The sequence below is a fragment of the Haliaeetus albicilla genome, chromosome 9 (assembly GCF_947461875.1).
Source record: "Haliaeetus albicilla chromosome 9, bHalAlb1.1, whole genome shotgun sequence".
NCBI classification, from domain to species: Eukaryota; Metazoa; Chordata; class Aves; order Accipitriformes; family Accipitridae; genus Haliaeetus; species Haliaeetus albicilla.
In genome coordinates, this window is record NC_091491.1 from 35,271,338 (window position 1) to 35,296,654 (window position 25,317).

Genomic DNA, 25,317 nt, shown 5'->3' on the forward strand with positions numbered 1-25,317 from the left:
TTTGAAAATTTGTTGAGAATTTTTGATCCTTACTTTGAAATGGCATTCTGTTCAAAACTGACATGCACTTATTCAAAAATAAAGCTAGAAACCTAGGAACATGGATTCACGTGAATGTCCAGTCCCTTACAATAGGTTGCTTTCATTTCTGTATGCAGAGGTCCATCTTAAAATTAATTTTTTCCCATTACTTCTTTTAGACAGCTTCAGAAACTTTTCATTTCCAACCTACATCTACACACTATCCATCTTTTATTCTGCTAAAAAGACAACCTTTAATTTTTTTAATTTTTTTTTTTTTTAAATAAAAGCTTTCATCTCCTTGATTGGCCCTTTTGTGCATCTTTTAGTGTCAATCGTCCCTTCTCAAATGTGACTACTATGGTATTTAGATAAGGACCTAGAAGTGTTTGTACAATAGAAACATTTCCTGTCTTGAACTGAAATACATATGAACAGTTCACAGCTGCATAACATTATTAGTTTGCAGTAGTCCTGTGACTGACTGGTGGTTTTTCTTACTGGTTATTTCCAAATGATAGACTCCCAGATGACAGCAGAAGTTCCTCGTTATTAGAAGGACCTTTCATCTTGGTTCTATTATTCTGATAAGCCTCTGTATTAATTATGCCTTCAAGACTTGTATCATCCATAGGTTTATTAGCATCCTCAGCTTTTGGTGCCAGTCTTCAGTGAAAATATTTAGAGACACCAGTCCCAGGTGTTCAGCTACTGATTTCCTTCTGACCTATATTTTTTCTGTCACCTCAGTAACTATATAGAAGATTTGGAGTTAATAAAACATTCAATTTCATTCAAAGTTAAATAGTTTCATAATTTTGCATTGCATTGATAGTCACTTAAACAACAAGAGTTTTTTCATTGTGATTTTTCCAGAAGACAACTACTCACATGCCAGAAGAGGCAGATGCAATCTGGATATGAACAGAACATTCACAAGGGTATTCCCATAGCATGTAGAATGCTGCTGGTGCTAACTGAGCAGAGGTCCCAGCCGTTCTCCTGCTAAATCTATGTTTGGACATTAGTTTATTCAGATCATCCTGTAAGGTGCTCAGTATTCCAGACCAATTACTTATCTTTTTCTAAATAATGATATCAGTATATACACAAGTTAAGAGAAACGTCAACATCGTACAATAGCTACTGCAACATAACATACATTCCTAAGAAGCCACAGCTGTACTTTATTGGTACAGTGTAATTCTAACTCCGCAGTTTCACTGGAGAATATTTCACATCCTTCTTCACGAACACGTCCTATTGTTTCTAGGTATGCTATTCAGTATAACAAACAGAACAGTGGGCAACGTACATCAGGACAAAGCTCCTGTTAGTCAAAAAGTGAAATGGAAATAACTAAGTTTAGTTCTGTAACAGTGTTTCTGACTCACTGAACATGTAATTCTCAGAGGATGAATTTAAAATGTTGATATATTTATTGTAAAGTAAAATTAAGGGTCAAAACCTAGCCCTCATTACTATTTTATAAATTATTTCCTAGGAGGGTTTATAGAAATCATAATTTGAAACAGATAGCAAGTGATTATCTGAAATTCAACCATTACATAAAATAGAACACTACTGTGATAGCAGGCACTCTGCTACCTTTTGGGCTATACTATAAAGAGTAGGAAAGTAGCAGCAAAAAAAAAGGAGGGCCAGCAGAGAATCCTAAGGCCACTGAAGGGATATGCAGAATAGAACTGAAAATTCATTAAATCCTCTCTGCACAATATCACACCTGACCTAAAGTATGGACCCAGGAGAAGAAAGGTAGCAGCTTTCCAAAATAAAACATTCCCCTCCAGATCAAGTAATGCTACTTGAACAGGCTGCTGAAGCCACTGCCTGTGGGAGTATTCTGCACCATCTACTCCCACCGGAGAAGTGAGGCACAGACATGATGAAGCGAACAGCAGAATGGTTTTTGTGGATGCATCTCATGAGGCAGGAGTAGGGAGCAAGTCAGTCTTTCAACTGGAGCTTGCTTTTTCTCTGAACTGAGAGGTCAGGTAGTCAACATGGGAGTCTCACATAAGAGCAGCACTAGAGAGCTTCACAAGCAGAATATTACAAATTCCATGAACTGACTTTTTTAATTATAAATATACATATATTTGAGGATATTCCCTGTGAGATACAAGTGATGTACTAAACAAAGAAATTTTGTGATAACAGTTATATATGAGGTCAACCTAGGTGAGCACATGGAATATTATAACCTTAAAAGCTATGAATCTCTAGGAATTACTACATCACATGGTCTCACACAGCCCAGAAATTTAAAGCTACTTTCTTAATGGTATAAAAACACCTTACTGCAAAACCTTGCAAAGAAAGTCCTCCTTTTCTTAGCTACTATAGCATTTGTAACAATTTAAATTCATCTATAATTTGCCGATGTGATGATATCCATAATACTTCTCATTAGACTTAAATAGCTAACTTGAAATAGTCAGAAACAAGTCACACTTTGCAATAGGAGCCTGTATTTTGTTCTTACTCCTCTTTTACACACAAACCCAATTGTGCACATAGCCTTTGATTCACAATTCAACAAGGAAACTTCAGACTGAAATTTCAAAATGCTGCACAAAATACAAGCACTTGCTTGTATTCACTGCATGTGTCTCTTATCTACATTTAATCTCAAAAAGCTCACTTTTGCACAGAAGACAATATCTCATTTTTATTAACAATTGATTTCCAGCTATCTATATGTGTGGAAACTAACATGCATATTTTTACATTTGCAAGCAGATCTTGAAGAGGGTTTCTAAAACCTCACTTACAGCCTCTGATGCTGCCAGGATGCTTACAGAGTGCAAAAATAAATAAAAAAGCCCGTATGCAGAAATAATACACGGTTAATAATGTTGTTGAATTCTCACTCTTGAAGAGTAGAATTTAAACTATCTTGTCACAGGCAATAAAGAAAGAAAAGGTCAGCATTTGACATAAATGCCAACACCAAAAAAACCCCTTTGGAGAAAATAGCAACGGCCTCAGCAGGCACAGAAGGAGTTATTCCTCTACTTGTGAGAGCACAGGGGCATGAAAGAAATAGGGGTTTTTTTTCAACACTTTCAGGATAACACAGTAACATTTGAAAGGAGATCGTCTTTCATGTACTAGGAAATAAGAACAAGTTCTCAGTCTACCTTAGCGAAACTGTCTTCAACCATTGGCACTGTTACTGACCAAAGAAACTTATTCTATTAATGAAATGAGACAAAATGTGTGAAAAACTCAAGCATAGTTAATAAGAGGACAGTGCAATTCAGAAAGGAGTGTGTGAAAATAGCTCCAAGTTATTCTTTCCACTTCACTGACCAGGAATCAACCACTTGAATTTTTTATTGGCTGCTAATGACTCCAAGGGCACTTTATGTTATAGGTGTGAACAGGAGAGGGAAAAAGAAAATCCTGGCCATGCTGTGTACACTCTTAGATCAGCCTTTATAGATCAACCACAGCTTGGCAGGGTTTCAAACAAGGCAGCTCGTATGTGGCCCAGGTTAACACCCTCCCTTACAGGAAAGCACCAGTATTTTCCAATTCTACCAGGCATCTTACATAATTATAGGTAATTCTCCCTTACCCTGACCATGCAGTAGCTACACCATGCCAATACCACAGGCTGCCTCACCCTGGAAATCCTCATTTCCTCATCTCTGCCGGATGCTCTCTGGCACTGATCCCTCAGGACCAACACACACATTTCTCAGTTCATTTTTCTATTCATGAACATCTCTCCATAGGAAGGAATGATTTGATTCACTCTCTTTACAAATATGAAAGTTTAATTAGTTAATAAGCATGTTTCTTAGAGCCTGAGATTTTGGCACTTGTTCTGGTGTGTTATCCTACCTCAGTACCTCCCCTGTAGCAAACTTTGGGTTGAAGCACATGTCACTGGGCCTCTCACTGCTATCACCATCTGCAACAGCTTCTTTTTTCCTCAATTATGCTCATGCTATCTGGGCTGAAAAAAATCTTCCAGTCCTTGCCAGTCTAAGCATATGCCTACCTATTTATTCACATAATTTTTATCGAGCTGAGTTGACAATGCCATCTTTCACATCATTTCACTGGGGTTTCATTAACGTGAAATGACTGAAGCTTAACGGGAAATAGGCAAGTTTGGATCAAGACTTCCTTATTTACAAGTTTTTCAGAGTGAAATGGAGCAGCACTGTGTTTCAGTGAATAAAAAATTCAGAGTGCTGCCTGATAGACTTATTTCAGACAGTCAGAGCATTGTCACAAGAAAATCTATCTAAGGCCACTCTACTCTCTTCCTAAACCCATCAGGAGACAATATAGTGAATTACTGCTGGACTATACCAACAGCAACTTAATATTTCTTTTCACGTGGTGGGTTAGTTGTTCTCCTCAGTTAGTAGAAAGCAAAGACAAGATACATATAGATACATAAATTTGAAACTCCACCGCTTATCCTCTGCTCCCAGGCCTGACACCTATCTCACCCACGCTGGGTTGCCAGAAATACCCATACTTCCCTCCACGTGTTTGTCAGCTACATCCCAGTCCATTACTCAGTACGAATGGCAAACACAAGCAAGCTGCTGCACCTCTTTCCCTCACATACCAGCTTGTTAACTCTCTGACAATAAGCACATTTACTGAGGCTGTCTGCAAGCAATTCAGAAAGTGGTTAACTCATCCCTGCTCTTTCACTTGATCAAGATTTATTTTGATGTTCAAGAACAGTCTGTGCTAAATGAACATGTTCTTGTGGAAGGGGACACAAGCAGAGCATAGCACTGGACTACAAGATTAATACAGATTTTTTTTTTTATAGAACCTCTGAGGAGAAATATTTCTGACAATAGCTGTCATGCTATTGTCAGGCAACTTAACTTCCACAGCGTTAGGTTACTATGCCCTGAACTATGGGGAAGATTTAGTTTAGCTTTAACTCCATAGGACAGATTGGCCCTAGATTTGACATCCCAGCTGAAGAGGCAGAATCCACTAATTTGTGCGACAGTACATTCAAGGGATTTTCTATGTACCAAAAGCCAATTTTGAAATACAAGCAGTATCATTTACATCCCAAGAAATTAAGTGCTAAAGCAGCTTCACAGCAAGCATAATTGATGATTTACCAATTCTTTGCATATAAAATCTCAAGTAAGATGGCTTGAGAATCAAGAACCTCTCTGTAAGAGGCATTTACGCTTACCAGCTTCTTTTTACTACCTGGTCACAGATATATGCTGCAGGTACTCAGAGAGTTTTTATTAAGCAAAATTACTACCCTACCAGCCAAACTAAGCTGGTTTAAATAGTTGCTATAACAAGTGTGGACTCACCACCTTTTTAGTTATACTGCAGACATCCCCAAACTGATAGTAAATATCTGAATTTTGAAATACTGTTGAATTACAGAAAAAAAAATAGACCTTACTTCTCTAATGAGGAACCCGACAACCTAAGCACGCGTGGACTGCAAAACTTACTTTATAAACATTATTATTATAATACAATGTTAAAGCATACATTTTAAAAGTCTGTGTAAACTGAGTGAATAAATACATCTTTTTCTTTAATAGATGCTTGTTACTTTATAAGCATGCAAAAATAAGTAAAGGATGTAAACAATAAATTTATGAAAAACAGTGCTTTTGCATTACAGTAACAATATAGGAGAGGGTGAATGCTTGTTTAAACAGACCAATACAGAGCATATCTGATATCAGTGATGTGCTGGCTATTAGAAATAGAGATATTGCATTCAGCTCCTTGTAGAACTGGTCAAATGCTAATCACTGTCACTGATGTAAAATGAAATTAAATCCACTAAAGCCAAAAAGAATACAGAATACTTGAAAACGTATACAAAAGAGCAGATTTATACAAATGTAACTGATGTGGCCTGTTATGCTAAAAAAATTATCTTAAAAGGTAGAAGAATGAGCTTTTAATTGTCCAAGACAGCTGAACTTCTGATGAGGTCTAGAAATAATTATCTAGTAGTGTATCTACATTTTTTTCATTTTTGTAATTACAACATCTTTGCAATATTAGAGTAGAAAAGTCCATTCTCCATACTAATAGTACACATCAAGGAATTAGGAATATCTTTTAAGAGCACACTCATAATAACTCAATTTTAAGAACTTGCTTCCTGAAGGTTTCCAAACTGTGTGATAAATGAGGGGCTAAGTGAAGAGACAGTAGCATAATCGTCTCTAAATGGGCTTATACGATGCTGTTAATACTGCTTTTGCGGCATTAACGTACTTCAGTACTTCAGATGAGATCATTCCAAAGCTGAAACTGTGTGCAGAGGCCATCTCCAGGTCAGGGACATGAAGTTATTTTGCAGTCACACTGTTATTCCACTGCCTCATCTACTATTGCTATTGTCTGATAAATGGCAACCTGCTATTTTTAGGAATAAAAATAAGGGGGTAAACTTATTCTACTATACTGTATTAAAAATAGAGTTTTATTCTAGCAAGTAAGTACACTAAGATTCAGAAACCTTTGTTACCAAGAACACACAGCCCAAGAGACACAGGATGATTTTTGGGTCAAGGATACAGCATAAAGCCCCTTTATTACCAAAGTGCTGTAACAGTTCTACTTTAGTCTCCATTCACTGTAGAAAGGACTCGCATCTTAAGGTTGTAGCAGAAAAATGACATCATAAATTCAAGGGTATCAAATGTTTATATTATGCTGGGAATCAAATGTTTGTATTGTGAAAAGTGCTAAATCTATCCTAGCAGCATTCTGAATGGTGGCTGGAGAGAACTTAAATAGGTCAAGAAAGTAAGTCCTAAAATTATTTTTCAATCATAAACTATCTTGTTCTATTGCTTTCAAACCTACCATCTAGTATGATATGTTTTCATTATTTAACACGTACAGCTCTAATCACAGGCCTGATGAGAAAGTAACAACAATCTGCTTCAAAACAAATCCAGATCATAATCCTCCATCTACCTCTTTTTACTTTTTTTGTTCCGTTCATTCTCTGCCTCACCATCTTTCTACCTTTTTACGTAGTAGAATCACATATATTGTTATGTCAGGATTAACTATATTTTAGCATTTCATGTTAAGAAAAATTTCCATTCTTTTTGCATAGCATTTGAGCAAGGCGTTTAATAAAAGAGCCAAAGAAAAACAAAAATCCTAAACAGAATTAAATCTTTTCCTGTAATTATTATACACAAATCGTGAAAGAATCTATATGAAAGAATTAAACTGAAGGCATGGATTTTGATCACATAATGTTTACCCCAGATTTATAGAACTCAAATCCTGAGATTTTCATCCTAATCTTCAATAAGTTAATACTGACGAGAATACATTACAAACTGTCTTCTGTGTCCAAGCTGTCTTCCATCATAAACAAAATCAGAACAATCAGAATAACAGTCATTTTAGGAAGTAATACAAGTTGAAAATGGTTCTGCAATTAGGCATCTAGCAAGAGACATATAACAATTCATTTATTTGAATACATATCTTATTATTCAAAACAGTATGCAGAATTTTATCTGACTCTGAAGTAAGAGGGCATCTGAACAGTTGACCTTATTCAACATAATTCCACCTTTCCTAAATAATACCACCTTCCTTAAAGGCTTTCAAAACAAGAGTAAAACCATCCCTACAGTGACAATAAGCAAGACTCTTAATCTGGTAATGTAAAAGCCAGAGGAAACAACAGACAACCGCTATGTCCATGCAGCAGTTTTGATAAAAAATTCTGTTATATTCTCTACAGGTGTGCCAGTTCTTTTCTGTGCAGAAAACCACAGTTTCAGGGCTTAAATGATCTTAAGGCTCTCACAGAATGGTAACTATAGGATACGATCTGATTAGTATGTAAGCAGAGCATTCTTTTAGCTCTATGAGATTTTTTTTTCTTTTCAATTATGTTTGTTTCTTTGACTCTTTTTCTCATTCTAAATGGCTGATGAGTCTTTGCACAATCTAGAGAAAGTATCCACAAACAAGAAGATTGGGCTAATGGGATCTAACTCCTTTTTTGGCTACACAGGCGTATGACTGTGAAGTGAATGATTTTATAATGATATCTGGAACAAGAAGAACAAAGTACTTAAGCTTTCAAGCACTGGAAAAAATACACATTTCTTCTATGTTCCAGACAGGGAGAGCACAGATTATACCATTTTAACATCAGAACCTGCATCACTTTCTTTTTTAAAAGAACTTGCATCATATTCCAGGCAGAGTTATACTTCTAGTTGTCTTTTATGCATAGTTAAAAGTATTGTCATACACTTTTCACAGTCTCATTGGTCCCAGGTGAAGAAGTAATAAGAGAGGGAACCAAAACACAGACTGATCTCTCCACAGAGATCATCCACTTTTTTTCTCTGCGAAAGCTGGAGTCTGAGACTGAAGACAGACTGCTACTAGGTACTTGGACATCACCTTTTATGTAAGGCCAAAATACTTCCATGTTGCCACAGCTAAGTGCATTTTTTTTTTTTTTTTGAGAAACATTAGCGATACCAAGACATAACAGTAAATGCATAACAGTTTAAGCCATGCCATGACTCACTCCACACTTTGCTCTGGTCAACACTGCCTTTGCTATATTAATATATCAATAAATTAATGTTTCAGCTCTCAGGACACCACAGGCAAGAGTACAGAAACCTCTGACAGCAACATAGAGGCAAAGATAATGCAAAAGCAGATCCAAGTAAACCCGTCAAAATCAAAATTCCCAACATCTATAAACATTTGTGACAAGCATGCAAAAAGTTAAATCCTCGTCTCAAGCTTTGTAGCTCAAGCTGTTTTCTGAGGTTAAGTAAGAGCTATTAATTTCACCGAAGGTTACCCTACCACTACACCTATGAAACATTTTATATAAGACAGGCTCAGAAACAGTTGTCTTTTAATCATCAGTTAGCACAGAATAACGTTCTATGTTCTGAATTTCCTAAGAAGACTATTCTCTATTCTTGCTCTTTGATAAGCCTCTGATTTTTCCACATAAAACCCCCACCTCTCAGTTTTTCATTGTTTTTCCTAAACAATTCTTTTTTAAAAAAGCACAAGCTACATATATATTTTCTAACCATCCTGTTCACTCAACTTACCATCAATTCCATGTTTAGTCCAGCTGTGACACTACATCTTGAACAGCATTAGCACTAATACAAAAGTTCTACACATCCACAGATTGCTTATAATCCAAATTGATTTCAGCTGTATTAAATGGTTTACTCAACATTCTGGATTAACATTCTCTGTCTGGGGGGAGGGTGTACAAGAATTGAAATATAATTTCAATTTCTACCCTCAAAAATAACAAAAAATTCTAGATTTTTAAAGAGAGAACATTTAATAATTAAATAATTCTTAGATACAGTTTTTAAATCAAATGCTAAAATCTTTACTGTCTGTTTTAACTCAAAATTCTCAACAATCAAACGTCTAGCCCTCAAATTACTCGGGAAATGAACTAAAGTTACCTAAAGGCGGGGGGGGGGGGGGGTGTGTGCAAATGACAGGCCAATGCTTCATGTCTGCATACATCTTTAACTAATTCTTAAGGCATATTAAGAACAGAATGTGGAAGAGGGCATACTTCTGTATGCTGACAAAAAATCTCATGGATTTATCAAAAATTCTTCCATTCAGTATTTATGGTCCACTGACCAGCCTGTGTCAGCTGAAATGTCTGGGTTTGTGAACTAGCAGAGGAATATAAAGAAAATTTGCTAGAGCATGTTCCCATCTCCCACCTGAAGACAAGCCCATGGAAGCTTATTCAAAATTATCTCCTGCCCAGTTTCTTATAGGCTGAAACATTGCTAATTATTAAACAGAATATATGTGTACCAAATGTTTTAAGGCATGGATTTCACTACTTTCTCACTGATGTGAATTTTTGACAAACTACCACAGTTCCAGCACATGCACATAACTCAGGCGGTACTGTTTCCTTATTAGGAAGTGGAATTTAAATTATCATTTGAAAACAACAGATAAAATGTAATGGCCAACTGTTCCTCTATGTGAATAAATGTCATTGGAATTATATTATCTTCACTCCTGGGCCATGAAAGCAAGCTCTACATTACACACACACACATGATGGCAGATCCTGTCTGCCAGACATCTGTTCCAGGAGCTGCCTGTGCTCCTAACTTTATCATTAGTGTCTGCTGCTGCTGTAGCCCTTCATTCAACATGAACTGCATCCTGGGAAACTCCACTAAAGATAACATGCAAAGAAGTACACAAAACTGGAAGTCATATCAGGAGAACTTGTTTCATCAGTAATATTACGTGTATCAAAGTAGCAAGTCAGACTTACTGTATAGCCTTTAATCTTACTATGTTTGCCGCAGACTGTTAGTCTGAGTTCTCTGAACATTTCAGGAACAAAAAGCCATTAAAAACTGTGTAGCAGCTTTCAGAGATGTGGAACCCTGACCACTTTAAAGAACATGCATTACTTGGTGGGACGAAGTGAGCAAAATACACAGTTTACACATCACGTGTGCAGTAAACACACATTTAAACAATGGACAGTACATTAGTCACCAATCCATTTGTTTTGAAAGTGATCTGAGCTCCTTGAATTTCACTTGAACTAGTACTACAGGAATGCCTTATTCTAATTCAGTACATGCATTATCATAGTAATAAACTAATTGTGTTGTTATTACATGGATGTTATGATTGGGGCTCATGATACTGAAGTCAACACAAAACGAACCCCAACTGAGAGACAATACTTTAGTATTAATTTTCTGCAGAAGACTACCAAACAAATTTGAAATTACCAGTTGCTAAATCCAATGACTTCACAATGTTCCTTGACACAGACTAAGCAAAGATGAAATTCTACAGCTGTTCCCCGAAATTTTTGAAGTCAAATACCTTATGCAGTCAAACAACTTGCCCCTTTGATAATGCAGTTCCAAATTCTCAAGTAAATCAAATAAGTGCTAAAAAAATAGTTTCTGCATATTCACAATGGCCTTATTAAAAGATGACGCTTCCATAGAAAGGAAGGACTGCAAAATGTCTCATCCAAGCCTATCACAGGCAGCTATATTACATAACTTGTTCATAAAAGGACCAGAACCTTAAAAAACCTTTAAGTAGTTAGTTCTGTGCCAGACCTTGCTCTTCTTACCAACCTTACTCTATATTCCAGGCTGGATTTACTATTTACAGTTCAGTCAACATTATTGTTCCAAAATCAGAAAGTGTTACCTTGCTCAAAAGATATGCTCCCTATGTATATTCCAAATAAAACTTTTTGACTTAAGAGTAAAAAAGCAACCTAGTTTCACTGCATTTTCATCCTATTAGCCTGACTGAATTGTTTATTAATTTCTAGTCATAAAATGTGTTCAGATGCATTAAGTACAGTAACTTTGCATAAGTTCTTGAGAGCAGAATGGGTCTTGCAGAGCTTTCACCGGACACTCTTTGGAAGCAGTCCCACTTGGCTTTCAGAATTAATCTACAGGCATCAGAATAAGACAACTTCTAAAGGGAGCACACGTAATGCAACAGTTACTGATGATCAATAAACGGAAAACCTAACGATGCCATTTCAATGCAAAAGCTTCTCAAACTGGAATGCAATTTAACCACAATACTGACATTTAAATGGACATAAGACACAGCCCAACGAAAGTAAATGTGAATGTTTGTGCTGATTACCTTTTATCAGCTATTATCTCTTTCTTTGCCAGTTTTCTCATACGCAGGAAAAGTCTTCCCATATTAATATTGATATCTGTTATTCCATCAATGCAAGAATGAAAAAAGAAAGGAATGAAAGATGAGTAGTATGCTTTGAACTCAGCCAATATGGATTTAGCTGCTTTACTGTAAATTACTTCTTAGGCAAGCCTTCCTAAACCCAATTCCTTCTCTGTAGCCAACACTATCTGTATTTCAACATAATCTCATAAGAATGAACTACTAAAGGGCACGAGTCAAGAGAGGTTGGACCATCACTAACAAAAAACTTGATAAGAGGTTCCAAAGGATGCAAGTACAATATGGAAATACTAGCTCAAGTCCTGAAAGCTGGTCTACCTTGACAATACTGCTTCCAGTTCAGGACATATAGCTTGTTCACGTGTCTCCACACCACAGTCAACTGAGCACTGCCTAAAGGAATTATGTTCCCATTTACCTTAGATATTTACCTCACTTTGTTAAGCTCATAATAAAAAACGACCAACAGCTTTGATGAAAACCAGAATTTTCTGTTTAAATAGCCTTCGTGTATTGGTTCATAAAACTGCCTCACCATATGTTTTCTCATTATTTTTAATGATATATAAGATGCAAGATATAACACCACTAGAAAATAGTAGAAAAGCATAGATGATGAAAAGACAGACATACGGAGAAAACATGAACAGAAGAGCCTGAGAAGGGAAAAATACAAACCAATAAACACAGATCCTATATGAAATCGAGAGCTCACAGTTGTATTGTGGACACTAGAACGCTCACAGTACCATTGCTTAGCTGCGTGTGCTCATTTTGAGAGGTAAAAATGTTAGCACTGCACAATTTTAAATGGCAAAGCCAAGTTTGTCACTTCATTTTTATTTTTAAATTGTACAAAACACAAAGATTTGTGGTGCATAAAGCCATTTTGAATAGGCTGCTTAATTGGTACTGTAAGTCTAATATATCAGCTGCCTGGAGATCTGGACAGCAGCCAAGCTTTCCAAGTTCAACACATACAGCAGTTCTATCTGTTCTTTCTCCTGACATAGGACTACAGCTACTATAACTTAAAAGTTACCACTAATGCATCTTTCATAAAGTTTGCTTTATAAAACCCCTTCCCAACCTATTAAAGCTATTAGAAGAGCAGATCAGCACTTCAAGATACTCTGGACTGAAAGTACCTGGTGGTTTTTTTCTTGTTTTGTTTTTAAGCACACTTCAATTCAATAGCCCAATGTAAAAAGTTCAGGTTAGCTGGTCACTTTTTTAGCATTATATTCATAAATATAGCAAGTTATTATTCTGTGTCTCCTCAACTAGAAAGAAGAGATGCCACATGAAATCAGTAATCATATCATACAAGTACTAGCACTGTCTGCATATCAGTTTTTTCTATCAAATTTCTTTACAAGGGGAGCTGTGTTAAAACTTCAAATTGACATAAGCTTAAATTTAAACATGCCCATGTTGAGATGATTTCCAATAGCTCAGTGAATAGCGATGCATTGTAGTGTGCCAAGCAAAGCTGAAACAGCTTGGAAGGACCTTTGGAAAATAAATGGAACAGCACAGGTTTACATAAAGGCAGAATGTCTTTCTCCATGTATACATATTTTAAAAAAATTAAAAATCCACTCACTCAATTTCTTCTGTTCACTTTCTCACAAGAATAAGTGGTATAAATATTCCTGAAACGTGAATTTGGTACTCAAGTACCTTAAATATTTGTCAAAAGCAAACTTCTAATTATATTATGGATTTAGATAAAATCCTTTTATTGCATAGAAGATGATAAAGAATTTCTGTAATTAATCATTATAATTTAAATACTGTTGTCAAAATGTTAAATATTTACAAGGCACTGGCCATTGGCTTTTCATATACAAGAACAAATTTGCAAACAACTGTAATGAAGAAAAGAATTACAGAATTATATAGTATTTCACCAAACAGTAACATTTCAAGTATGACCATGTATTCATTCTAACTAATCTGTCCATCATGACTTGGAGGCGATCTATTAGTCCCATTATTTAAAGAAGAAAAGCTTTATCGTACATAAGCACAGTTACAAAGCTATATGCATCACTGATCTAAAAAAAACCAAAACAAAACTGTGTGCTGTCCTAGAAATTTATGTTAATATGCTCTTACAGTAGCTTACTACTAAATACTACATCTAAATAGTGTGACTTATACAAAATTTAATTTTGAACTATTCAGAAATACCAGCTGCAAAAAAAATAAGAGTATTTTCTTACAAAATCCTGCCAAATCGGCATACTTCTTTGGAAATGTCTATTACTACCCCTTATGTGACCCCAAGGGATAAACCTAGAGAAACTGTTATTAAGTTTTTAACCCAACTCTATTATCAATATTTAGCATCATGAGAATACTCTGAACTCCACTCATTTTGCTCTGGAGACATCATCTAAAGGAACTGTTCCCTTTTAAGTGTATCAAATAACAAAATACTGGCATGTTTCTCAGTTTTTCTTAAGCAGTATGTTCCATGAAAACAAATAATATATTTTTCCTTCATCAATTTGTGTTTGTCTTGATTTGTACGTAGGTTGTCATGCTCTGCATCACAGTTGTTTCCATCTATATATTGCAAATAGGCAATGATGAAATTAATTTACTAAATTATTAAACTGTTGTTTATATGAGAAAATAACTTAGCTTGCAAATCTGCACTATCAACAAACTGTTCATTTTAAAGACCTGGCAAGTGTAAGATTAGCTGTTGAAGAATTACAGGGTTTGAGCAATAAGCTACTGTAACAGATAAATACATACAAGCCAAAACGCTAAGAAACAACACAATATTGAAGGAGGCCAAGTAAATAGCATCTTTTTTTTTTTTTTTTGGAAAAGAAAAATCCTTCAACGGTTATTGTAATAAATGCACTAGAGATTATCATGTCAGCTGCAGTTCACAACAGTAATAAGGTTGTCCTGGTCTTAGAAAAACCGTTTTTATTCCTCTCCAATTCTTCTGCCTAATCACTTCATAGGCAAGGATTTAATATATAGTATTCACTACAGCAAACAGAGACCAAAATTTTCAAGCTTACATACCTTACATTGGACAACAAAATCCATTTCTAGTCACCAGAATAAAAACCTGGCTTTTCCAATTAATTGGTGACCTGTGTTTCTCTCGACCAGAATCCGAGAATTTAAGCTATTTCACTGCAGTGCCTTTCTCTCTGGTATCCAGGAAATTGCCTACGAACTTCTAGTTTCAGAATAATGTTTTTCATACCATAGGCTGAGTAGCCAGAAATAAATCAACCTGACTTACATGTAGTCTTTTAGGAAAGCTAAAAGAAATATCTAATAAAAAAGTAGTATCAAACCACTTGCTTTGACTAGCAAATATACGACGTCTGCTCGTAAAAAAATAGCAGAGTTATTCATCACGTTACTATTCTACATTGTACTATAGCCACTTTAAACTGATGAGACAGATTTTATATATGGTATCAACCACTCCCAGGGTTTTGCAGAGTTATGTTTATGAAAGGTTAACAGCAGGTACTAATATGAGTATCATGACTCTTTTCAGGCAGTAGGTGAAACCTTGAAGAAAAAGTGGCTCTGTCTTCAAAAAAGTGACCTGACCTTTGCTTTGGTGGGTTTTTACTCTGCAAGAAATAAAAGCACTGCATGCTTTCCAATGCATCCTTTCTAGCTGATAAACTATTTTGTTCTAGCACTCGGCACAAAAGGACTACATTTTATAAAGATCAAATAGCATGTTACTAGTGCTAGCTAATGATAGCTCCATGCGTCATACTAGAAACAAGCTTCATAGACCTGGAACATGTCATGCGAATCATGAACAGCGTAAATACGTAATTGGCCAAGAACCTTTGATATGCTTACCAATTAGAAGTAATTCTCATTGAATTAAATATATTTAAATTTACAATGACTTTGCAGTTCTTTGGATATCAAAGGCATCACAAATCCAGCATGCTTATCGTTTATGACACTTCTGCTCTGAGAATTTCTTGCAGCATGCAAAGAACTCTCTGTAGGGTAACTGTGATGTGTTGCACAAGCAAGCTAACCTAAGATTGAAGTGATGATTAATAAAATCTGTTTAAAACCCGCAATAGTACATCATGTTTTTACCTGCAATTGATGAAATGTTTCTGAAACAACCTGTAGTTCAGTATAAGCAATAGTGGTTTTTTTATTGGACACAGAATACAGTGCTAGTGAATAATTCTAGCATATGACGTTGCAGTAAAGAATCCTTTCCGTTAATAGGCTTTTAAGGATTAACTATATTTAAAGTCTAGTGTAAAATACTGCTTTTATGGAGCCAGATCCTGCAGTCTTCGCACAGCTAAAACTTCTACAGAAATCAATGGGAACTTTTAAAGTATAATAGTAAGGACATGCCCAGGGACACTAGCATAATACAGTTCTGCTGCTATGCCTTACGTGTACGCTCAGTACGTTCTCTGTTACTTGCAAGCGTATAAGAGATCAAAATACAGAAATCCATGTGAATTCAAGAAGATAAATACCCTTTTAACTTTGTCTTGAATAGTTACCATTTATTAAGCGAACTTTAAGAAAAGTGAGGTTTAAAAATGAAAATCCTCACAGTAAGTTCAACAACAGTGGCCATTTTGGGGAGAACTGTAGCAATGCCTATGATGGCAGAATTTGGCTCCGTATATTCTGTTAGCAAAAACCCAGACTGTTTATATGATGTAAATTGCTTTTTAAAGTGTTACTAGAGCTATAAACATTGCAGGCCCAGCCCTGCGGGTTATACGTTCACATTTCAGGAAGAGTTTGCCTCAGTGAACTACAAGGAACCGTGCTTTATTTGCAAAATCAGCTTTTGTAAGCAAAACCCAGGCATTTCAGATATGAACTTTTGCGTAAGCAAAATTGAATCAAGGGGCTGACTCTCCAGACCCTACTCTTATGGAGATCTTACCCCGCAGAAGGTCCGAATCCCTCCGTTTGCACTGGAGTATTTCCAGCCAGTCCTGCCCCGGCCAGGCAGTGCCGTATTCCCGTTGACTTCACTGGGGCAGCTCTAACGAGTCGCAAGACTACGGCTAGACCCCAACCGCATTGTTAACTAACAGGTTCACAGATAACTTATTATTATTATTATTATTTTTAAAGCGTGTTTGTGTATTCTACTTCCAGCCAAGCTTCGCTTCCAGCCGTAAACGCCGTCAGTTGAATGACTGGATGGTTCTGGGGTGTGTTTTTGGGAAGCGGTTGTTGCCAGGCCCGCTGCTGACTCGCGCCATTGTTGATTTCGCTGTTGTAGGGGAAAGGCTCTAGGGCGGCAGATAAGGCTGTTGCCATGGTGATGAAGGAGATTCCGAGGGAGGAGTCTGCAGAAGAAAAGCCCCTCCTTACTATGACATCACAGGTGGGCGGAGCGCGGGGCTCTGAGGAGGCCGCGGACAGGGCGCGAGTCGGCGGCCGCAGGGGAGGCGCGGAGGGCGCGCACGGCCTGCGGGGACCCTCCCCGCTCCTTAGCTTCCCCTCCTGCCCCCTCGGCTCCAGCCGTGCTGGCCGAGCCCGTCTGCTGGAGGACCTCGCGCCAACGGCACCGGTGTCCTCGCGGGCACGGGGGAAATAATGTCATCGCTTGGGGGCTTAGATGCGCTGACGTGAACGTTTGAACGAAAATGCATTTTCCCCCCAGCTAAAGGGATCTGTGGGAAGTACGGTATATGCCAGCTACCAGAAAGCTACTTAAAACCAACTTAAAGTTTCTGTTATAATTCATGCCATCGATGTTCACGCCACAAGCGTTCATTTGCAATGCATATATAAGATAAGAAACAACCACTGCACAGTAGTATCATTTTCAATATCTCAGATCGCACCCCTATAAGCTCTCGCCGGGATTCTACTCCTGGCCCAGGTCAGAATACGTTATTTTGCACACCTCATTGCTTTCATTTCTACAACTTCAGCTGCAGGAAGGATGTGATGTCATCACACTAAACCTTACACCTTGGAGTAGCCATCGAACCTTAGGTGGTTTCGTTAATTTTTTGAAGACAGGAACTGAACACTACCATGAAACACAGCACTTCCATCCCACTACTAGAGTGGATTTTATTCCCTCCTGTCACTCACGTACATGAAGTTGTTCCCCAAGCAAGTGCATTTAGTTTACTGTTAATATTTAGTGCACACAAGCTGCTCCTACTTATCAGGAGGTTTAATGGAAGTAATCTTAGCACATAGTTGTTCTTATGCGAGAGCCTTCAACAAAATCCACAATCCTGTTTTATGGTAACAGCTGCTGTAGTTTTTGAAAGTATTTAAGATGCACACAAGGCCAGCACATACTTCTCTTACAAAGCATTGCAGATGCACTGCACTAATACACATTATAGAAATATCGTGATCTACTTTGGAAACCAGGGCTGGCAATCTCCTCCTCAGCCTCTGTCAAACACCGTATTTTCCTTGTGGCGAACTCTAATGTCTATGAAGTAATTGCACAAAGGAAAAGGATGCTCCCTTCAAGGCATCATTTCTAATTTTCTACTAAGTGATTAACAAACAATTAGAAACCAACATAAAATGCTGCCCCCTGTACCCACCCCACCCCACAAGAAAAAAGTGCATAACTTCCATTGGCTTCAGTAGGAGCAGGAGTTCAGCCTGGGTTCATTAAATGTTTAATGCACCATTTGTAGTGCTTGTCTGTCAGTCTACTCAGCAATAGTCTATGATAAATTTATGAGTAAAATGCTTGTGTCTGTTAGTTGGTGTAATTTCTTCCACTAAATACAAATACCTACTTCCCTGCTATGCACCAAAGGGGTGCAGAAGCCAAAAGGAAGCAGAATCAAGTGAAAAAGTGAGTATTTTCCATAGCCATCTCTGCATCATGTATGTGTGATGTGCAGTTGTATGACCATATTGCATAGATCATTTGTATCCCAACTGTCTGGCTGTAATGTTGTTTTGAGATGCTGTCTCTTTAGTGTGTCCGTGTAGACCTCTCGTTCAGACCATTCATTCAGAATAACGCACCACTATATACATTTAGCCATCACCATCAAAGTGTCTGTCTCCACCCTTTACATGATGAAACAGATGGATGTGGTTGCTGCTCACAGGGTGAAATACACAAATTCCAAATTAGCTGCAAATTTCCCAAGCCAGATTAAATTGGGTCATGAGAATAAGGCTTGGTCTTTCCAAAGTTATCACCACCACTGAACCCAGTACGAGCTTGTATATATCTTAGGAAGTAATTATTTACATTAGGTATCTATGTTGCTCCATTCCTACAACTAACTAAGCAAGAAACCTGCAAGTAAAATGCAAGGGTCAAGCCCAGACAGAGGAGTACTGGCTTTTAGAAAAGCAAAAGAAAAGAAGTGAAATCTCCCATTTCCAAAAATCTTTGATGAATGGAGGATTAATCACATCTGACTGTGGAAGCAGACTCCACAGGAAGCATAAGTGGAATCTGATACACAAAGAAGAGACTCTAAATCGTCATTTTGGGAGAACTAGTTAGTGATAATGTATGGAGGCCCCTGAATTTATATATTAAGAGATGCCTCTTTGCTTTCTTCCTCTGGAAAGTGTTAAAAACACATCCAACACAGAACAAGTCGGTTAAATACCCACATTTTATTATTATGCTCCTAGCAAAGCCCTGCTTGTAAAATATGACACTTATTTGTTGACATAATACTGTGAATTAAATTTTAAGGAAGTTTCCAATTCACAGATTATTTTATATCATCAGGTATTATTTTATATCATCAGATTTGGAGGCAAATCTTCAAATAACATGAAGCAAAAAAGCACTGCGACTCCAGTGGGGCTGTGCCAGTATATGGCAACTGGGAATCTTGACCATCATTCCAGCAGTAATGAGTATAGTACAATAAGCAGAGGGGTATTCTTGGTAATTGAATAGGCCTTTCAGTATCTATTTTTTGTGATTCTGTCTCAGTTACTTTCAATGAAAGTCACTTTATTGGTGTGAGAAAGCATTCCATAGTTGCCAAATTTAATACTTCAGGCATCAACAGAGTGAGCTTTCAGTACTAATGGGATTTTGTAGAACATATCTCTATACGATGTTGCTGTCTCCCTTTATCTTTTTAAAGATAATTCAGAAGAGACTGGAACAAATGAAACAAAGTATTTTTTTATATGAATAGAACCTAGAAGTGAAAGAAAGTTCGCTGAAGGTTCAAAGATTAACTGTAAGTTCCGCTATGAACCAATATACTTCTAACTGAAGCAGAGAAATAAATGAGAAAAATAGTGCATACAAGTTCAATTTGAATTCCAGAATAAAATTTTTGTTTAACCTCTTCACAGCTTCTTTGCATTTGTCAGGAGGAAAAAAAGCTCACTTCAAAACTACTTTCCAATGAGAAATTTAAACCTAAATATCCCCTGGAGTCAAAGTTTAATTGTACAGTCAGCTATGAAATTCCCAATTTACTACAGGTCAGTGAACTTCAAAGGATCTGATTCAATAAAGTACTTCGATCCACACTTATACTTTAAAATATGATTAACTGCTTTATTGAGCAGTAAAAAAAGTGCATGCTTAAATGCCTTGTCAGCCTGATTTTAAACAAACAAATCTCACAGCGTCACAGGAGTTATCTGTCCCAGATTCATCACACATAATTTAGATTCTTCATTAGAGTACATAAATTGGAAAGCTAGTGATGGTAGGATCCCTATAAAGATAATAGAAAGAAATAAGACCTGGAAGAGGTGATTCATGTCCAAGATGATCCTGTGACAAATATACTCTGGTATTATATGGAACAGAAATGGGAGTCCATGAAAAATTCACCAATAGGAAAAAGAAACACAAAGTATATATTGAAAGCTATCCCCGCTTCTGTTTGTAACTCAAGAATATGGGAGCTGTCTACTTAGAATTTACAGGAACTACACAGACATTGCTCACAGTACAATTTTGTTATTGACTGCTTGTAATTTAAAAAGTTAACCTACAGAACACTTAGTTTTAGAATTTGAAATGGAAAGAAGAAATTTTAAAAGTTGAAATTACATTATAAGAAATGTACTAAAACTCATCCTATCCCATGCAAAATGCAGGCTACTGCACACAAGTTGTAAAAAAAAAAAAAAACAAACCAAAAAAACCACAAAAAAACCAACCCCCAAAAACCCCAAACCTTTCATGACTACACCCCAATTAACTCCACCAGATGGTTAAGACTTTTTTTTTTTTATATGTAGTCTCTCTGTGTTAGTTTTTTGCATGCCGTTGGTTGGTCCAAGCACATTTATACTTGCTCAAGGGCTTATGAGTAAAATACTCAAACATTTCCAGTGCCTAAGTTCCACTGGTTTGGTGTTTGGTTTTTTTGTTGTTGTTTTGGGGTTTTTTGCTTGGTTGGTTGGGTTTTTTGTTTTGTTTTGGGGGTTTGGTTTTAAACTCTGTTAGGGGATCTTTCAAATGCTTCTGTTCAATTTTATAAAGGAAACAGAGTAAAGATAGCTAATATTCAGCTCCCAATGTTAGTAGATTTTCTGATGTGTCTATCAAGGACTCACTACATAAATTTGATTGCATAATCACAGTTTTCCTTATAAAGGTTAATAGTCCCATTTGACTCAATCATGTTCTCAATTCTAAGTTTCTTAGCATTAAACTTGCATTGATTTACAGCCCAGTCCATAAACATTTATTAAATAACATTATAACATAATGGTGGAACGTTAAAGTGAATGTAATTAGATTCTGTTCTCTTTTATACCAATCTAAACCAGAATTAACTCCATTTTAACTAATTGATATACATTCATGTAAAAAAAGGCAAGAATCATGCCAGTTTTAGATAATGACAATAATTAAGTTTGGACTACAATAATTCACTGTACATTCCAATCAGCCCTCTGAGAACAGTGGCAATATCCTCACTAACCAGGAGGACTAGACCCAAGACCAGATTTTTATATTCTTTTTAAAGGATTCACAATAAATTCATTAGCATTATTTTCCATACATCTCAAATCTGTCTCATTTGATTTATTATAAAAGTTTTGAGTAGTTTAACAGGGGTTACTTCTTAAGTCCTACTGATAACTCTTTTTCATCTGCTATAAACACAGGGTAAATACAAGAAGAGTAAAAAAGAAAACACAAAATGCATAAATGCATGCTTAGCAGTACAAATATTAATTGGTTCTTTACCTCTAAATTAAATATTGCTTAACACTATTATTGCTTTTAGGGCACTATGCATAATTTCAGCAGAAATAGTCTCATGAGTATAATAAAGTTGCCCTGACAATATGTTTAAAAGTCATAAATTGGCTGCTTGCCTGAAGTTATGCAGATTTCTCTGTCACATAAATTAAATACATTTTTCCATGAAATAACAGTTTTAATTTGAAATTACCATGGGAATTGATGGTGTAATTTTTTTAATAAAATAAAAAATTAACTATACTGTTTCATACATTTTAAAATGCCTTACCATTCCATTAGCACAGAAAGATTTGGACAAACCTTTTTTTGCAAGTAATATATTATGCCAGTTTAACCCTGGACTTTTTAAAATATTAATTATTTATGAATAGAAATTAATTTTCAGAAATTTGTTGGTTCTTCATTCATGAATACTCTTAAGTAAAAATATACTATCCTGCTAGAGTTGCAAGCCATGTGCTACAGTTGTTCTATATTCAATTGCTGGTTGTACAGTGAAACTGTTCTGCTGAATTGCAAGTCCAGAAAAATTCACAAACAGCTTTTGAGTTTCAAGCTTTTCAATCTGCAAATACATTTCAAAGCAAACACACACACACCATGACAGATCCCTACGGAGAAAGACTGTGTGACTTAACAAGAAATTATGACTTGGTTACTATGACTGCCCACAGTAATATATCCAAAACTACAGCCTTATTCTAGATATGCTACAGAACTGTTTTAAAAGAAAAATCCACAGACAGGACATGAAAAATCTGTGTGATTTCAAAGTAATTACATCCTATATGCAAAGATACAGCAAGAATACAGTGAAAGATGAATTTTGTGGCATGGGAAATGAACAAACAGCATTTTCCACACAGCTGAAGATCATTAGGAATGATCTTTACATAAGCTTTACAAAAATTAAATTCTGTGATAGGAGATGATATATTTGATATTGTTTATTCTCTCATCTTCATTTTTACAGTCTTCATGCTGCTACAGCATGAAGATTTGGTCTTAAAAAAGCAGCAGTTGTGCATCTTTCATCTAAATTAACATTTGATTATGTACCATACTCAGAGTAGTGCATGAGGCTCTGTACAATCCAACACTGCCGAAACTCTTGAACTTACCTGTGGATCGCTGGTGGTTCACAAATAATTTGCATATGTAGCTTAGTTCCCTGTGCTGGCAGTCATCTTTACTTTCAGCTAATAAAAACATTAAATAATTTCCCAATACTTTGTAAGCAATCATCATAGTTGCCCCCAGAGATGCTGCAAGAGTACAAATGTAATCCCTGCAAAACGAGTGAAGCAGGAGTCCTGTAGTTTCTGTCCTCTGCACCTTATTTAAAAGCATTTGAGAACTGTGGTTCTCAAAGTCAGACCTCCTCTTCAGCTGGAGTTGCCACACAAACCAATGAATGATATAGAAACTAGAATCTAGCACCATGTAGTTCCCTGTAGGTACTGTCATGACACTTGTGCCTCCTCCCACAGTATAGGTTTCTTCAGGGCTTTCTCAACAGATAGCTGGATTCTGTAGCCTCCCTGTTCTACAAGACTTTCCCAACCTACATTGACTCAGCTTACATGTCAAATTTGTTAATCCCTCAATTAACTAGCAGGCCATTTGAGGAGTACAGGCTAGGTACTTCCATAAACTAACATTACAGAAATCATTTCTTTAAAGGAACATTTTGTAATTTCTTAGTGACTATATTACTTCAAGGATCTCTAAGCATCTATGATGACTTTTGTCTTTGATCACTGTTGTAGAGCAGTTCTCCAGTTCAGATAGCGATACGGGGAAGGGGAGAGGCTAAAACACAAATTGCAGTGTCACACCACAAAGACAACGCATAGCCAAGTGAGGGGAAAAAAATAAATAAAATCTTCTGACACCCAGGAAAGGGAGTCACTCCATTTTAGTAAACAGCTTCCTTTACTTAAAAAAGTGCATAGAGCATGCAGATATGAATGCAACAGACAGCTTTACAGTAAATTACATTTATATGAGCAGTAGAGGCCAAAGTGTCAGTCACAATGGAAATATGACAAGAGCAACTTTCCTCCCCTTCCCCCACAGCTCTGATCTAGCAAGACTGTTAAGCACATGCTTAACCTTGAGTTTTGCAGGACACACTTAAGTGCTTTGCTGGAACAAGGCCAAAATGCAGGAGCCAGATACAACTACAATTCCCATATTTAGTTTCCTTTAGCCAGACCAAGAGGAACAGAGGGAAGGAGATGGTGAACTGTGAGATATTTAGTTCTACCTTGCAAAAATACACCATAACTTGTATAGGTCAGCCCTTACAAACACAGGATGCTAGTGACACAGCGATCGCAGCAAGTTATCACCGAGCAATGCAACTGCTGTTTATGAAGACACAACATAAGCATGTTATTGTTTACAGATTTAGACATCAAGCATAGGTTTTAAACAGCACAGCTAGCATGTGAATGTAAATATCCAATACAGCATCTACAGCATCTACAGTAATCCTCCCACAGCTTCTCTGACTTCACACAAGCTCTCTGTCAGTTGTTTGCATTAAGCCCCAAGGGATAACTTAGTTTGTGTGATTTCAGGTAAGACAGTCACCTCTGATTCACAGGCCACTCCGCACACTTCCTACTACTTAGCAACAGAGTACCAGTTATCACCTGCTGAGCAAGACTAGTCTTCAGAGAGGCAGCAACACCAAAGTGCTCTTTGCAGGAGGGTGGGATGAGTTTGTCTCAGTTTTAGAGCTTCCCGCAATTCATGTTAAGTGGAAGTTAGTTATACTGCGTGCCCTGTGAATGGATTCTCTATTCTTGTGAAAACCAAAGATTTGGCTGGCATGTCAGTTTTTGTTGGGACATAAATTCACACTAGAGTGACAGTGAAAAAATTAGTATCACCCAGGAACAGGATGATACAAAAAGTGAAGTAGTGATCACACTTACTATACAATAGTAAAGAAAGTGTGTGAGGTGGTAATTTTGATTGTGAAATATTTATAAACATGCTAGAAAAGTGGGTGAAGAAAAACATAACTCAGGCAATTTGAACTTTTAGCATGAGACTAGTGATTTTGTCAGGATTTTCCTTTCCAAACCTCCCTCAGCAAGCAGAAAAGGAGGTCTTCCAGTTCTCACCCTGCCAAGATAATGATCCACAGACACTACTGTCAGGCCAGTACTTCCAGTTATGCTCTAGAGACCAATAACCTCAATTTCTAGTTGTGGTTCCCATTTATCAGTTTTTAGAAATAACTAGTTAGTGGAAATTAATTCACTTTTTTCCTCCTGTCCTAGTGAGCGCCACCAAAGATCACGATG

The 25,317-nt window shown here is 36.8% G+C and overlaps 1 protein-coding gene across 6 annotated transcripts in view; it reads left to right on the top strand.

Annotated features, from left to right (window-relative positions):
• The window catches only part of PEX5L (peroxisomal biogenesis factor 5 like), a 121,639-nt gene that overhangs the window by 57,776 nt on the left and 38,546 nt on the right, over positions 1-25,317 (top strand). For 2 of the 6 annotated variants that reach the window (XM_069792663.1, XM_069792658.1), the window contains exons 2-4: positions 15,335-15,400; positions 17,075-17,179; positions 18,593-18,631. The exons of 1 other annotated variant lie outside the window; for it this stretch is intronic. In XM_069792663.1, coding sequence (XP_069648764.1) covers positions 15,335-15,400; positions 17,075-17,179; positions 18,593-18,631 — 210 coding nt within the window. The remainder of the gene's footprint in view (positions 1-15,334; positions 15,401-17,074; positions 17,180-18,592; positions 18,632-25,317) is intronic. 3 more of the 6 variants (XM_069792664.1, XM_069792660.1, XM_069792661.1) reach the window with 2 other exon arrangements.